Source organism: Oncorhynchus kisutch, linkage group LG20 (genome assembly GCF_002021735.2).
Source record: "Oncorhynchus kisutch isolate 150728-3 linkage group LG20, Okis_V2, whole genome shotgun sequence".
NCBI lineage: Eukaryota > Metazoa > Chordata > Actinopteri > Salmoniformes > Salmonidae > Oncorhynchus > Oncorhynchus kisutch.
Window position 1 is genome coordinate 10,061,006 of NC_034193.2, and position 15,109 is coordinate 10,076,114.

Below are 15,109 nucleotides of genomic sequence, written 5' to 3' on the forward strand. Positions count from 1 at the left end.
CTTATTATTGGTGTCCTTTAGTAGTGGTTTCTTTGCAGTAATTCAACCATAAAGGCATGATTCACGCAGTTTCCTCTGAACAGTTGATGCTGAGATGTGTCTGTTACTTGAACTCTGTGAAGCATTTCTTTGGGCTGCAATTTCTTTGGCTGGTAACTCTAATGAACTTATCCTCTGCAGCAGAGGTAACTCTGGTTCTTCCTTCCTGTGGATGTCCTCATGAGAGACAGTGTCATCACAGCGCTTGATGGTTTTGCAACTGCACTTTAAAAGTTGAAATTTTACGGATTGACTGATCTTCATGTCTTAAAGTAATGATGGACTGTCATTTCTCTTCATTTATTTGAGCTGTTCTTCCCATAATATAGACTTGGTCTTTTACCAAATCTTCAATTATTTGTGCTGTTCTTCCCATAATATAGACTTGGTCTTTTACCAAATCTTCTGTATCTTCTGTATACCAGCCCTACCTTTTTGATCGCCGGGAGCGGGCGTGAGGATCTGTGTACTTTTTGGATATTATTGCCTGTCTGTGATCTGAACTCCTCACAAAAACGGGTCAAATGTGTAGAAAGTATGTTAGTTTATTGGCATCACTGTTTAATTTAGTTTACCAGTATTCAAGATGATAATTATTATTACAGAGGTATATAAATTTATGCCATTGCTGTCACGTTCTGACCTTAATTCCTTTGTTTTGTCTTTGTTTTAGTATGGTCAGGGCGTGAGTTGGGGTGGGCAGTCGATGTTTGTTTTTCTATGTTGGTTTCTGTGTTCGGCCTAGTATGGTTCTCAATCAGAGGCAGGTGTCGTTAGTTGTCTCTGATTGAGAATCATACTTAAGTAGCCTTTTCACACCTGTGTTTTGTGGGTGTTTATTTTCTGTTCTGTGTTTTGTTGCACCGTTCAGGACTGTTCGTTTGTCGTGTTTTGTTTTTGTTTCAGTATTCATTCTTTATTAAATTACAATGATGTACTTACCACGCTGCACCTTGGTCCTCTCTTTCTCCCGACGACAACAAATTGCAATAATGCCCTTTTGGTTTTCAGTTGTTTTCATGTGTTTGGAGGGGCTTTGCTGGCTTTTTAGGTCCAAGTGGTTTATTGAACATGCACTCCCCTAAGGTGATGTTGTTCATATTGTGCATGTCTATTTCAATGAATATGTACTGTTTATTTGTAATGCTGTGAAAAAACGTCCTTTCTATTCTTTCTGCATTGATTGTTTTTTGTGGGTTTTGATGGGGTTTGTGAACTTGTCTCTGTGAAACACTGGGTAGGCCTACTATAGGGAATGATAGAGCCATACAGAAAGTCACTAAGAACTGAAAAGACATTTGTGTAATCGTATCGGTGTGTTTCATTGTAAATCCATTTTTAAACAAGCAAACCTACACCTGAATTATTTAATCAACTTTGCTTGTTTGTTACATCAGTCTCAGACTGTTTCCCTAAATGGGCCTCGAGAACCTGTGATAGATGTTATTTTTAATACAGTGTATTTCCTTATGGTGAACGTCTTCTCAGGTTGAACTGGAGTTAGCTAATTGCTCATTTCTAGCTATTATCATCCATCCAGCTTTTACTTATGGGACACAACATTCTCCCATTGTACGATTGACAACATCACAATGGTGTAAGTAGCAAAGTTTCACAATGCGGAAAAGGCAAATGTGATTTATTGCTTCTTTCGCTTTTGATGCAATCTCTCACCTCCGAATCCTGTTGAGCAGCAATAGACATGCAAGTGCTACACTTCAAAACAATGGACAAAGGCACATTTTTTTGCCAGATTGTGATGATACAGATACAAGATCTTTAAAACATCCTAAAACATTGGCATTTCTGTCTGATGTCTAGATACACAGTATCTGGTTCTTAATGATTATGATACCAAAACCAAAATGACTGATCATATTGTAACTTTATCTCATGCAAATACATTCTTTAAGCATGTTTACCTGACTTTCTACAGAATGTGGTATGAAATACTTTGAACAAACGTAGATGTTTTTGGCAGTTTTATTGTGTGTGTGTGTGTGTGTGTGTGCAATGACACAGAGGAAGTGAGGGTGGAGAACCACTAACCACATTGATGAATTCCTTTTTGCCCTGCCTAGTCCTTAGAAGAAACTAACACCGCAGGAGATAAAGAAACAGTATAGTACAGCGATTCACAAAATATCATCAGAAGCAACATAACAGTGAAGTGAAAAGGTTGTTTTAAGTTTTTATAGGATGCCCATCCTGTGCTGAGTTTGGAAATGTTTGGACAGATTTCTAATGGTAAATGTGTGATGCAGGGTTGATATTCACAGGGAAATGTTTGGCACTGTGTATGAACTGATATGGATGACTGTTACCGTGAGCTTGTTCATCTCAACGGGACATCCCTCGCCCACACCGATGCCTGACCAGTATGCCAGAGGACTGGTGAGTTGTTCTATGTTGTCTTCATTTTTTACCTTGTCAAAACCGCTTTACTTAATATAAAATAAATGTGCTCCATCGAAGACATTCGTATATTTTTGTTTATAGACTTTTTTTTTGTTTCGCTTATAGCCTAAGTATGTAAATCATTGTTTGGAATGTCAGACGTAGCCACAACGATATTTAGAAAATGTTTAGCTTACATTTTTTGGGGGGGGATAAACATATATTAATACCACCCATGGTGTTTGAAATGTAAAATGGAACCAACCGTTAAACGTCATTGACGTTAGGAACAATGTGTGGTAAACCACTATGGGGCACTCCCTCTTTTGACAGTTGACAAATCAACATTTCATATGACTGATGAACAGTCCTGAGGTTTAACTCCCTCAGTGCTGTAGTGCACTTACCAAGAATCGCTACAATACACAGTAGGCCTCTGCATTAACTCGCTCTGCTCCAGCGAGTTAGTGCACATAGATTAGAGCAGTGGTTCCCAAATTTGTTATAGTCAACCTCCAGCTGCGTCCTCTAGCAACGGGGTCAGCGCACTCTCAAATGTTGTTTTTTTGCCATCATTGTAAGCCTGCCACACACACACTATACCATACATTTATTAAACATACGAATGAGTGGGAGGTGACAAAGAAGTGACAAAGAGCTCTGATAGGACCAAGGCACAAATAATAATATAATAATAATCAATAATTGTGCTCTTTATTTAACCATCTTACATGTAAAACCTTATTGGTTAATCAAAAATTGTGCTTGAAAGGATGCACATAACTCTGCAATGTTTGGTTGTATTGGAGAGAGTCTCAGTCTTAAATCATTTTCTACAAACAGTCTGTGCCTGTATTTAGTTTTCATGCTAGTGAGGGCCGAGAATCCACTCTCACATAGGTACGTGGTTGCAAAGGGCATCAATGTCTTAACAGCGCGATGTGCCAAGGCAGGATACTCTGAACACAGCCCAATCCAGAAACCTGGTAGTGGCTTCTGATTAAATTCAATTTTCACAGAACCTCTTGTTGCAATTTCGATGAGGCTCTCTTGTTCAGATATCGATAAGTGGACTGGAGGCAGGGCATGAAAGGGATAAGAAATCCAGTTGTTTGTGTCGTCCGTTTCGGGAAAGTACCTGCGTAATTGTGCACCCAACAGACTCAGGTGCTTCGCTATATCACATTTGACATTGTCAATCATACAATGATGGAAAGACCTGTGTGTTGTCCTTGTTAATTCAGACAAAGAGGAGATCAAATTTGTCCTGCACATTGAACATAGTTGCGGAGAGTCCCTGTAATTCCAGATTCAGACTATTCAGGCGAGAAAAAACATCACCCAGATAGGCCAGTCGTGTGAGAAACTTGTCATCATGCAAGCGATCAGACAAGTTTAGATTATGGTCAGTGAAGAAAAATTTAAGCTCGTCTCTCAATTAAAAAAATTTTGTCAATACTTTGCCCCTTGATAACCAGAGCCCTTCTGTATGTTGTAAAAGCATTACATGGTCGCTGCCCATATCATTGCAAAGTGCAGAAAATACAAGAGAGTTCAGGGGCCTTGCTTTAGCAAAGTTAACCATGTTCACTGTAGTGTCCAAAATGTCTTTCAAGCTGTCAGGCATTCCCTTGGCAGCAAGTGCCTCTCAGTGGATGCTGCAGTGTACCCAAGTGGGGTCAGGAGCAACTGCTTGCACGCGCGTTACCACTCCATTATGTCTCCTTGTCATGGCTTTTGCGCCATCAGTACCGATACCAACATGAGCAGCAGCTACGTTTGGCTACATACGGACCGTAGGTGGAATTCCCGCAAGAGAGTAACGGTTAATGTGATTGGATGTTCATTGTTTGACTAGGCTACCTGTATTTGACATTGTGTTGTTATTTAATTAAATTTTTGGCAGTGAAACGAGGCTACTCAGGCAAGAAAAAAATCCTCACCCAAATGTATAGCTGTTACATCTCCCCCTGCCACGCCGCCAACTCCTCATCCAGTGTCTCCCTAAACCTGCCGCCACTCCCCCAGTGATCTCTCGCTCTCTGTCTCTATGTGGGTGTATGTGATTGTGTGAGTAGAGACATGTTTGCTGGAGGCAGAGCAGATCCCCACCATCTGCAACCTGTTCCATAATCAAGACATCTACAAATAATCAACACTGCCACCTCCACGCTGCCAGATCGTAGCCTCTGCTCAGTCAGTCTGCATTTCAAGCCATATGTTCCTGCATTGATCTTGTTATCCCGTTGTGCATGTCTTCCCTAGGTAGATGCTACTTTTCTCTCTGCTACAGTACCGGCCATTCTGACTCTGGTCCCTGTCTCACTCGTCTCGTCAGTCCTGCTTCCCGGCCCTGGACACCCGTTCTAATTCTGCTCCTGACCTGCTTACCTGGCTCCTACTCCCCTTGTCCCAGCCTTAGCCTCAGTTCCTGGCTCCTTGCTACCTGCCCAAGCTGGTAGCAAGGAGCCAGCAGAGAACTGGAAGGAGAGGCGTCCAAAGTAGGAATTGGCCCTGGGGGTGACCAGTGAAATACACCTGCTGGAGCGCACGGGTGGGTGCGGCTATGGTGACCAGCGGTGACCAGCAAGCTGAGATAAGGCGGGACTTTACCTAGCAGGGTCTTGTAGATGACCTGGAGCCAGAAGCGAGGGCCAGCCAACGAGAGTGTACTGCTCGCATTGGTGGGTAGTATATGGGGCTTTGGTGACAAAACGAATGGCACTGTGATAGACTGCATCCGATTTGTTGAGTAGGGTGTTGGCTGTTTTGTAAATGACATCGCCGAAGTCGAGGATTGGTAGGATGGTCAGTTTTACGAGGGTATTATTGGCAGCATGAGTGAAGGATGCTTTGTTGCGAAATAGGAAGCCAATTCTAGATTTAACTTTGGATTGGAGATGTTTGATGTGAGTCTGGAAGGAGAGTTTACAGCCTAACCAGACACCTAGGTATTTGTAGTTGTCCACATATTCTAAGTCACAACCGTCCAAAGTAGTGATGCTGGGCGGGCGGACAGGTGTAAGCAGCGATCGGTTGAAGAGCATGCATTTAGTTTTACTTGTATTTAAGAGCAGTTGGAGGCTATGGAAGGAGGGTTGTATGGCATTGAAGCTTGTCTGGAGGGTAGTTAACACAGTGTCCAAAGAAGGGCCAGAAGTATACAGAATGGTGTCGTCTGCATAGAGGTGGATCAGAGACTCACCAACAGCAAGAGCGACATCATTGATGTATACAGAGAAGAGAGTTGGCCCAAGAATTGAACCCTGTGGCACCCCCATAGAGACTGCCAGAGGTCGGACAACAAGCCTTCAGATTTGACACACTGAACTCTTTCGAAAAAGTAGATGGTGAGCCAGGCGAGGCAGTCATTTGAGAAACCTTAGTTTCTCTTTAAATACCTTAGTTACCTTATCCCTGTTGGGTTCACCTGCTCTGCCCCGCCGAACAAGCCCTGTTGGAAAATATAAATGGACTGTTGGAAAATGTGGGAAATAAAAGTAAAACAAATAATTATTTATTTAGAAAATGTGAATCACATTTTTATTTGGCGTACCCCCGAAGGCATTGCGCAGTAGTACCTGGGAATACCTGGACTAGAGGAACGGAACGTGCAATATAACGCCCTGGATCAGAGCTAGCATTAACCCTGCAAACCTCATTAACCCTCTATCTGACACCAGGTTATGAAATATTTATAGTTAAACAATGAACAGATTCTTCATCACATAAGAGCCACACAAAACAATGAAAAGACCCATTGTATCACTGCCGTTGTGTCTAATGTGTTGAATCAGTTATGTGTGTAAGCTTTCAGGGCTAGGCCTAGCTAGTTGGCTATCCTGAGCTTGATCTGGTAGCTAGTTGGCTATCCTGAACGCGATCAGCTAGCTACTTGGCTATCCTGAGCGCAATCAGCTAGCTAGCTGGCTATCCTGAGCGCAATCAGCTAGCTAGCTGGCTATCCTGAGCGCAATCAGCTAGCTACTTGGCTATCCTGAGCGCAATCAGCTAGCTAGTTGGCTATCCTGAGCGCGATCAGCTAGCTAGTTGGCTATCCTGTGAGCGATCAGCTAGCTAGTTGGCTATCCTGTGAGCGATCAGCTAGCTAGTTGGCTATCCTGAGCGTGATCAGCTTCAGTGATCAGGGATTCACAGTCTGGTTTCACTCAGGATTTCACTGCATTACAGCAAGACCTGAAGAGAGAAACACTATGTTGATGGTAATTGTGTGGTGCTAGAACATCTGGGGGATGAACACATACCACATGACCTTGACAAAGGTTCAAGGGTTTTTATTAGTCACATTTAAAAACATGAAAGGACAGGAATTTAAGACAGGAACTAAAAAAAACATCAAAATACATCAAATATATAAGTCCTTCAAATATCAAAGTGCAGTTTATGATTGAGATATTGTCTCAGGCCATATTGTCTGTTTTAAGTGATACCGGGAATGTCTCTGGTTAAAAAGGTGTATAACACTGGGAAGGAAAAGTCCCTGAGGTGGTTTGTCCCTGGAGCGCCGTGTGCAGGGGGTGACTTTCATCAGCTGTGATGCTCCTTAGTATCACAACAACTGACATCAAAGTCTGCTTCTCCTCATCTGCTCTCTGTTAGGATTGGTTGAGCCGGTATGGGTACCTCCCTCCTCCTGACCCTCGCACGAGCAAGCTGCAGACGAAGGATGGGGTCGAGCAGGCGATCCGCGAGATGCAGAGATTCGGAGGGCTCGAGGAAACGGGCAGACTGGGTAACCCACTGTCAACTTACAGTAAAGCTTTGTCACTTGACCCTTTAACCAAGTCTTTCATTGCAACTTGTGTGTGCACAAACACTGGTGAAATTCTGTGAGGGGCCTTGAAGACACAAAAAAGGGTTTTCAATTAACATTAAGATGCTTGAAACCATTGGTAACACTTTAACCATTTTTAAGCAGGGGTAAGCATGCATGATATTCTACAATGTCTTATAACAAGGCTCATAAATGTTGTGTCTCTACGCATAAAGTGTTCCACCGTCTCAAATTGACTGTTTGGATCATTATAAGATGCTTATAAAACATTATAAATGGGTCATACATGCTCATGAGGAGTCTTACAATTCATTATAACAGTATTATAATGCATTATACCTGGATGCTTTATGTCACCGGGTGTCATGTGTGATTGTCTTGCCTCTGTATTTTCAGATAAAGACACTCTCAATCTCATGCAGACGCCTAGATGCTCTCTCCCTGACATTGTGGGATCAGAGGACATGTTGAAAAGGAAGAGGAGGAGGAAGAGATACGCCCTGTCAGGCCTTCGCTGGGATAGGACCGACCTGACATGGAGGTGTGCAAAATTTGTCGTTGGGACAAACAGTTTCACACATTTGAGTATTCTTCTGTGTAGTGTAGTACTGCGCAGACCTGGGTTCGAATAGTATTTGTCATCTTTCAAATGCTTTGAGCATTTGATTTAACCTGCCTGGAGTGTCAAATGGGTGTCATTGGTTCCTTTGCACCAGGTACTGTGCCATACCTGGTAAGTAGTATAATAGTGTGTTTTATTTATTTGTTTGTACTACTGATGTCCTTCCTGTATCCAGTGTCCACAGTTACCCAAACCCTTCCCGTTCGACCTCTGTCTTCCGCCCGGACACGGTGGAGGCGATCCTGACACTGGCCTTCAAGGCCTGGAGTGACGTGGCCCCCCTCAGCTTCCGACAGCTCTCTGGGAGCGACAGAGAAGATATGGGGCCCGGAGGGGACATCCGTGTCTCTTTTACCCGCTCGCTCCATGACGACGGGTACCCTTTCGACGGTAGAGGGGGCACCCTTGCCCACGCCTTCTTCCCGGGGAGGGATGACGTCGCCGGGGACACGCACTTCGATGACGATGAGTACTGGAGCTATGGAGGTATTTAAAGATAGTCAGATGGATGGATGGATGGATGGATGGATGGATGGATGGATGGATGGATGGATGCATGGATGGGTGGGTGGGTGGAAGGATGGATCTTCAATTACCACAATAACTACAGACAGAGAGAGAGATGCTATTGACCGACTGATTAACACAGCACCTGCTGGTTTCTCAGGGGACAGCAGTAGCACAGACCTCTTCACAGTGGCGGTGCATGAGTTTGGCCACGCCCTGGGTCTGTCCCACTCCTCCTCGGATCCCTCCATTATGAGGCCCTACTACCAGGGAGCTGTGAAAGACATCTCCTCCTACAACCTTCCTCTGGATGACAGGATGGCCATTCAAGAGCTCTACGGTAGGGTGTCTTATTTGATGGACTGTTTTTTTTAAATAGATTCTTTAAGGATTCTATATTATGTTGAGGGAAAGTTGTGGGAAAGATAGACAGAAAATGTGTCACAAAGGCAGTGGGCTGGATTCAAAACCCACGCCGGAATCCGACGAACGTGTGTGGAGTATGCAGCGGCACAAACCGCTAGACCACCCAGGCCACACCAACCCATAACACTAACCCTAAACCCACCCCAACTCTAATTCTAACCCTAACCCCAGAACCTTAACACTAACCCTAAACCCACCCCAACTCTAATTCTAACCCTAACCCCAGAACCTTAACACTAACCCTAAACCCACCCCAACTCTAATTCTAACCCTAACCCCAGAACCTTAACACTAACCATTGTCGTGGAGAATCGTAACAAAATTGAACACTTACAAGAACTTGTGAATTCAATATAGGCCTCTAATACAAAACATATCAGAAGCCTAGATGGTCCGCGGAACACACCCTTTCCCAGAGCACTGGCTCTGTCTTTATACACACACAGTATATCAGTCCATTCCATATGTTAATGAAGTTACTTCCCTCAAGTCATCGGCCACCATTATCTTTCAGTCCAGGCTTCTTCCATGTTCATGCCTAATAACGCCTGTATCCGCTCTTGATTAGATTACAATGGTGGCAGGACCCTCTCATGTCCTAAAATTAATGTATATCTATCTTAACCTAAGCACTTATGGCCTTTACCCTCTCTATCTAATCTTTATAATGATGTCCTGCTCCTTCCATAATAGATTATGTATTTAAGGGTCACCTCCTCCTCTTTGCCCTAAGCCCTTATGCACAGTAAAGCACGTATGGCTTCGGCCATTATACTTATGTCTGTTTAATCTTTTGTTTCCTTTCCGCTTTCTGTTTGTGGTCTAATGTGCACCTATCTTTGCTCAATAGTGTCATATCTGTCTCTATATGTAACAAAAACTACAACACCATAAACCAACATAAGCTAACCATAACTAAATGGGAAATTCAATGTAGGTTTCTTGGTCAGTCATGTCACTTAGTTTTTCCCCTTGGTGCCACATCTGTCCTTGTCTTTTATGCTACCTCTATTTGCATAACCCAAATCTCCCTCTTTCCTCAAACCTTTTCCTTCCTCTTTCTGGCTTAACAGTGGTGGGGTTATTTCCTGCCATTACGCTACTGTTGTTGTTTACGAACTCGCTTTAGTTATAAAATACGATATTACAGTGTTAGGATTTCACAATGCAATTCAGGGAAACAGATCCTAATTTTGGTGCACATAGAAAGGAGTCCTGAGTGCATTCAGGTGTGTGTGCCGCAACAAATGTTCTTCAAAATAGACAAAACATAGGCTCATTATGTTCAGAAAAATCCAAAGTATGATGCCATGTTATCTTGTAACTGTACATCAAACATAGTGATCGTAAACGTTGACACTGAGGGAAATGTTGTAAATTAAGACGACTCTATGCAGTTTGAAAGATGAGACGTTGAGTATTATAAGAAAAACCGCTTTGATGTCATACAAGCAACACCTGACTGTAAGTAAACATTTCACGGTAAGGTGGTATTTGGCGCATGTGACAAATAAAATGTTATTTAATTTGACATGAGTTTTATGATATTGAAAATGTGAAGTGCATATTTGGAGCGTTTGAGCCAGAGCTCTGAAGTCATATAGATCATGTCACTGTACACCCACTGCGTTCCAATTTAGCCATTTATCTGTGTCCAAATCTGCCATTTTCAACGGGTATGTGTCTTCACTGACATTTTCAACCTGTCCCTGAGTCTGTTATACCAACATGTTTCAAGCAGACCTCAATAGTCCCTGTACCCAAGAACACCAAGGTAACCTGCCTAAATGACTACTGACCCGTAGCACTCACGTATGTAGCCCTGAAGTTCTTTGAAAGGTTGGCTCAAATTAACACCATTATCCCAGAAACCCTAGACCCACTCCAATTTGCATACCAGCCCAACACATCCATAGATGATGCAATCTCTATTGCACTCCACACTGCCCTTTCACACCTGGACAAAAGGAACACCTTTTGAGAATGCTATTCACTGACTACAGCTCAGCGTTCAACACTATAGTGCCCTCAAAGCTCATCACTAAGCTAAGGACCCTGGGAGTAAACAGCTCCCTCTGAAAATGGATCCTGGACATCCCGACTGGCCTCCCCCAGGTGGTGAGGGTAGGTAACAACACAACCGCCACGTTGATCATCAAAATGGGAGCCCCTCAGGGGTGCCAGGTCAGAGTACTCCTGTACTCCCTGTTCCCTCATGACTGCATGACCAGGCACGACTCCAACACCATCATCAAGTTTGCCGATGACACAATAGTGGTAGGCCTGATCATCGACAACAATGAGACAGCCTATAGGGAGAAGGTCAGAGACCTGATGGTGTGGTGCCAGGACAACAACCTCTCCCTCAATGTGATCAAGACAAAGGAGATGATTGTGGACTGCAGGAAAAGGAGGACCGAGCACGCCCCCATTCTCATCAATGGGGCTGCAGTGGAACAGGTTGAGAGCTTCAAGTTCCTTAGTGTCCACATCACCAACAAACTATCATGGTCCAAACACACCAAGACAGTCGTGAAGAGGGCACGACAAAGCCTTTTCCCCCTCAGGAGACTGAAGAGATTTGGCATGGGTCCTCAGATCCTCAAAAGGTTTTACAGCTGCACCATCGAGAGCATACTGACTGCTTGCATCACTGAATGGTATGGCAACTGCACAGCCTCCAAACACAAGGCCCAAACAGAGGCTAGTGCGTATAGCCCAGTACATCACTGGGCCAAGCTTCCTGTCATCCAGGACCTCTATATCAGGCGGTGTTAGAGGAAGGCCCTAAAAATTGTCAAAGACTCCAGCCACCCTAGTCATAGACTGTTCTCTCGGCTACTGCACGGCAAGCGGTACAGAAGTGCCAAGTCTAGGTCCAAAAGGCTTCTTAACAGATTTTACCCCCAAGCCATAAGACTCCTGGGCAGCTAATCAAAGGGCTACCCAGACCCGTCTTTTAAGCTGCTGCTACTCTCGGTCACTTTAACTCTACCTACATGTACATATTACCTCAGTTACCTCAACTAACCGGTGCCCCCGCACATTGACTCTGTACCAGTACCCCCTGTATATAGCCTCAACATTGAATCTGTACCGGTACCCCCCTGTATATAGCCTCCACATTGACTCTGTACCGGTACCCCCTGTATATAGCCTCCACATTGACTCTGTACCGGTACCCCCCTGTATATAGCCTCCACACTGACTCTGTACCGGTACCCCCTGTATATAGCCTCCACATTGACTCTGTACCGTAACACCCTGTATATAGCCTCCACATTGACTATGTACCGGTACCCCCTGAATATAGCGTCCACATTGACTCTGTACCGTAACACCCTGTATATAGCCTCCACATTGACTCTGTACCGGTACCCCTGTATATAGCCGTCCACATTGACTCTGTACCGGTACCCCCTGTATATAGCCTCCACATTGACTCTGTACCGTAACACCCTGTATATAGCCTCCACATTGACTCTGTACGCGGTACCCCTTGTATATAGCGTCCACATTGACTCTGTACCGGTAACCCCCTGTATATAGCCTCCACATTGACTCTGTACCGGTACCCCCTGTATATAGCGTCCACATTGACTCTGTACCGGTACCCCTGTATATAGGCCTCCCATGACTCTGTACCGGTACCCCCCTGTAATAAGTAGCCTCCACATTGACTCTGTACCGGTAACCACCCTGTATATAGCCTCCACATTGACTCTGTGCCGGTACCCCCTGTATATAGCCTCCACATTGACTCTGTACCGGTACCCCCTGTATATAGCGTCCACATTGACTCTGTACCGGTACACCCTGAATATAGCGTCCACATTGACTCTGTACCGACCCCCCTGTATATAGCCTCCACATTGACTCTGTACCGGTACCCCCTGTATATAGCGTCCACATTGACTCTGTACCGGTACCCCCTGAATATAGCGTCCACATTGACTCTGTACCGACCCCCCCTGTATATAGCTCCACATTGACTCTGTACCGGTACCCCCTGTATATAGCCTCACATTGACTCTGTAACCGGTACCCCGTATATAGCCTCCACACTGACTCTGTACCGGTACCCCCTGTAGAATAGCCTACACATTGACTCTGTACCGTAACCCCCTAGTATATAGCCTCCACATTGACTATGTACCGGTACCCCCTGAATATAGCGTCCACATTGACTCTGTACCGTCAACACCCTGTAGTATAGCCTCCACATTGACTCTGTACACGGTACCCCTGTATATAGCGTCCACATTGACTCTGTACCGGTACCCCCTGTATATAGCCTCCACATTGACTCTGTACCGTAATACCCTGTATTAGCCTGCCACATTGCTCTGCTACCGGTACCCCCTGTATATGATCGTCCACATTACTCGTACCGGTACCCCCTGTATATGCCTCCAATTGACTCTGTACCGTACCCCCTGTATATAGCCTCCACATTGACTCTGTACCGGTACCCCCCTGTATATAGTCCTCCACATTGACTCTGTACCGGTACCCCCATGTATTAGTGCCTCCACATGACTCTTGTACCGATACCCCCTGTATATAGCCTCCACATTGACTCTGTACCGGTACCCCCCTGTATATAGCCTCCACATTGACTCTGTACCGGTACCCCCTGTATATAGCCTCCACATGACTCGTACGTACCCCCGGTATAGCCTCCACATTGACTCTGTTAAACCGGTACCTTAGCCTCACATTGACTCTGTACCGGTACCCCCTGTATATAGCCTCCAACATTGACTCTGTACCGGTAACACCCGGTATATAGCCTCAACATTGACTCTGTACCGGTACCCCCTGTATAGCCTCAACATTGACTCTGTACCGGTACCCCCTGTATATAGCCTCACATTGACTCTGTACCGGTACCCCTGTATATAGCCTCCACATTGACTCTGTACCGGTACCCCCTGTATATAGCCTCCACATTGACTCTGTACCGTACCCCCTGTATATAGCCTCCACATTGACTCTGTACCGGTACCCCCTGTATATAGCCCTCCACATTGACTCTGTACCGGTACCCCCTGTATATAGCCTCCACATTGACTCTGTACCGGTACCCCTGTATATAGCCTCCACATTGACTCTGTACCGGTACCCCCTGTATATAGCCTCCACATTGACTCTGTACCGGTACCCCCTGTATATAGCCTCCACATTGACTCTGTACCGGTACCCCCTGTATATAGCCTCCACATTGACTCTGTACCGGTACCCCCTGTATATAGCCTCCACATTGACTCTGTACCGGTACCCCTGTATATAGCCTCCACATTGACTCTGTACCGTACCCCCTGTATATAGCCTCCACATTGACTCTGTACCGGTACCCCCTGTATATAGCCTCCACATTGACTCTGTACCGGTACCCCCTGTATATAGCCTCCACATTGACTCTGTACGGTACCCCCTGTATATAGCCTCCACATTGACTCTGTACCGGTACCCCCTGTATATAGCCTCCACATTGACTCTGTACCGGTACCCCCTGTATATAGCCTCCACATTGACTCTGTACCGGTACCCCCTGTATATAGCCTCCACATTGACTCTGTACCGGTACCCCTGTATATAGCTCCACATTGACTCTGTACCGGTACCCCTGTATATAGCCTCCACATTGACTCTGTACCGGTACCCCCTGTATATAGCCTCCACATTGACTCTGTACCGGTACCCCCTGTATATAGCCTCCACATTGACTCTGTACCGGTACCCCTGTATATAGCCTCCACATTGACTCTGTACCGGTACCCTGTATATAGCCTCCACATTGACTCTGTACCGGTACCCCTGTATATAGCCTCCACATTGACTCTGTACGGTACCCCCTGTATATAGCCTCCACATTGACTCTGTACCGGTACCCCCTGTATATAGCCTCCACATTGACTCTGTACCGGTACCCCTGTATATAGCCTCCACATTGACTGTCCCTTATTAGCCTCACATTGACTCTGTACCGGTCCCCTGTATATAGCCTCCACATTGACTCTGTACGGTACCCCTGTATATAGCCTCCACATTGACTCTGTACCGTACCCTGTATATAGCCTCCACATTGACTCTGTACCGGTACCCCCTGTATATAGCCTCCACATTGACTCTGTACCGGTACCCCCTGTATATAGCCTCCACATTGACTCTGTACCGGTACCCCTGTATATTTTTGACACCTACCCCCCCCCCCTAGTATCCACACCCCACTTGACTGTGTACCCCCCCCCTATATATAGCCTCCATTGACTCTTGTACGGTACCCCCTGTATATAGCCTCCACATTGACTCTGTACCGG

The 15,109-nt window shown here is 45.2% G+C and overlaps 1 protein-coding gene across 2 annotated transcripts in view; it reads left to right on the forward strand.

Annotated features, from left to right (window-relative positions):
• The first annotated feature begins 2,091 nt into the window (after window positions 1-2,091).
• Window positions 2,092-15,109, forward strand: part of mmp25b (matrix metallopeptidase 25b) — a 33,759-nt gene continuing 20,741 nt past the window's right edge. Inside the window, exons 1-6 of one of the 2 annotated variants that reach the window (XM_031798957.1) lie at window positions 2,092-2,217; window positions 2,304-2,433; window positions 7,057-7,189; window positions 7,628-7,772; window positions 8,029-8,339; window positions 8,521-8,700. In XM_031798957.1, the coding sequence (XP_031654817.1) occupies window positions 2,323-2,433; window positions 7,057-7,189; window positions 7,628-7,772; window positions 8,029-8,339; window positions 8,521-8,700 (880 nt within the window). In that variant the 5' untranslated portion in view covers window positions 2,092-2,217; window positions 2,304-2,322. Of the gene's footprint in view, window positions 2,434-7,056; window positions 7,190-7,627; window positions 7,773-8,028; window positions 8,340-8,520; window positions 8,701-15,109 lie in introns of both variants that reach the window. The other variant, XM_031798956.1, reaches the window with a different exon arrangement.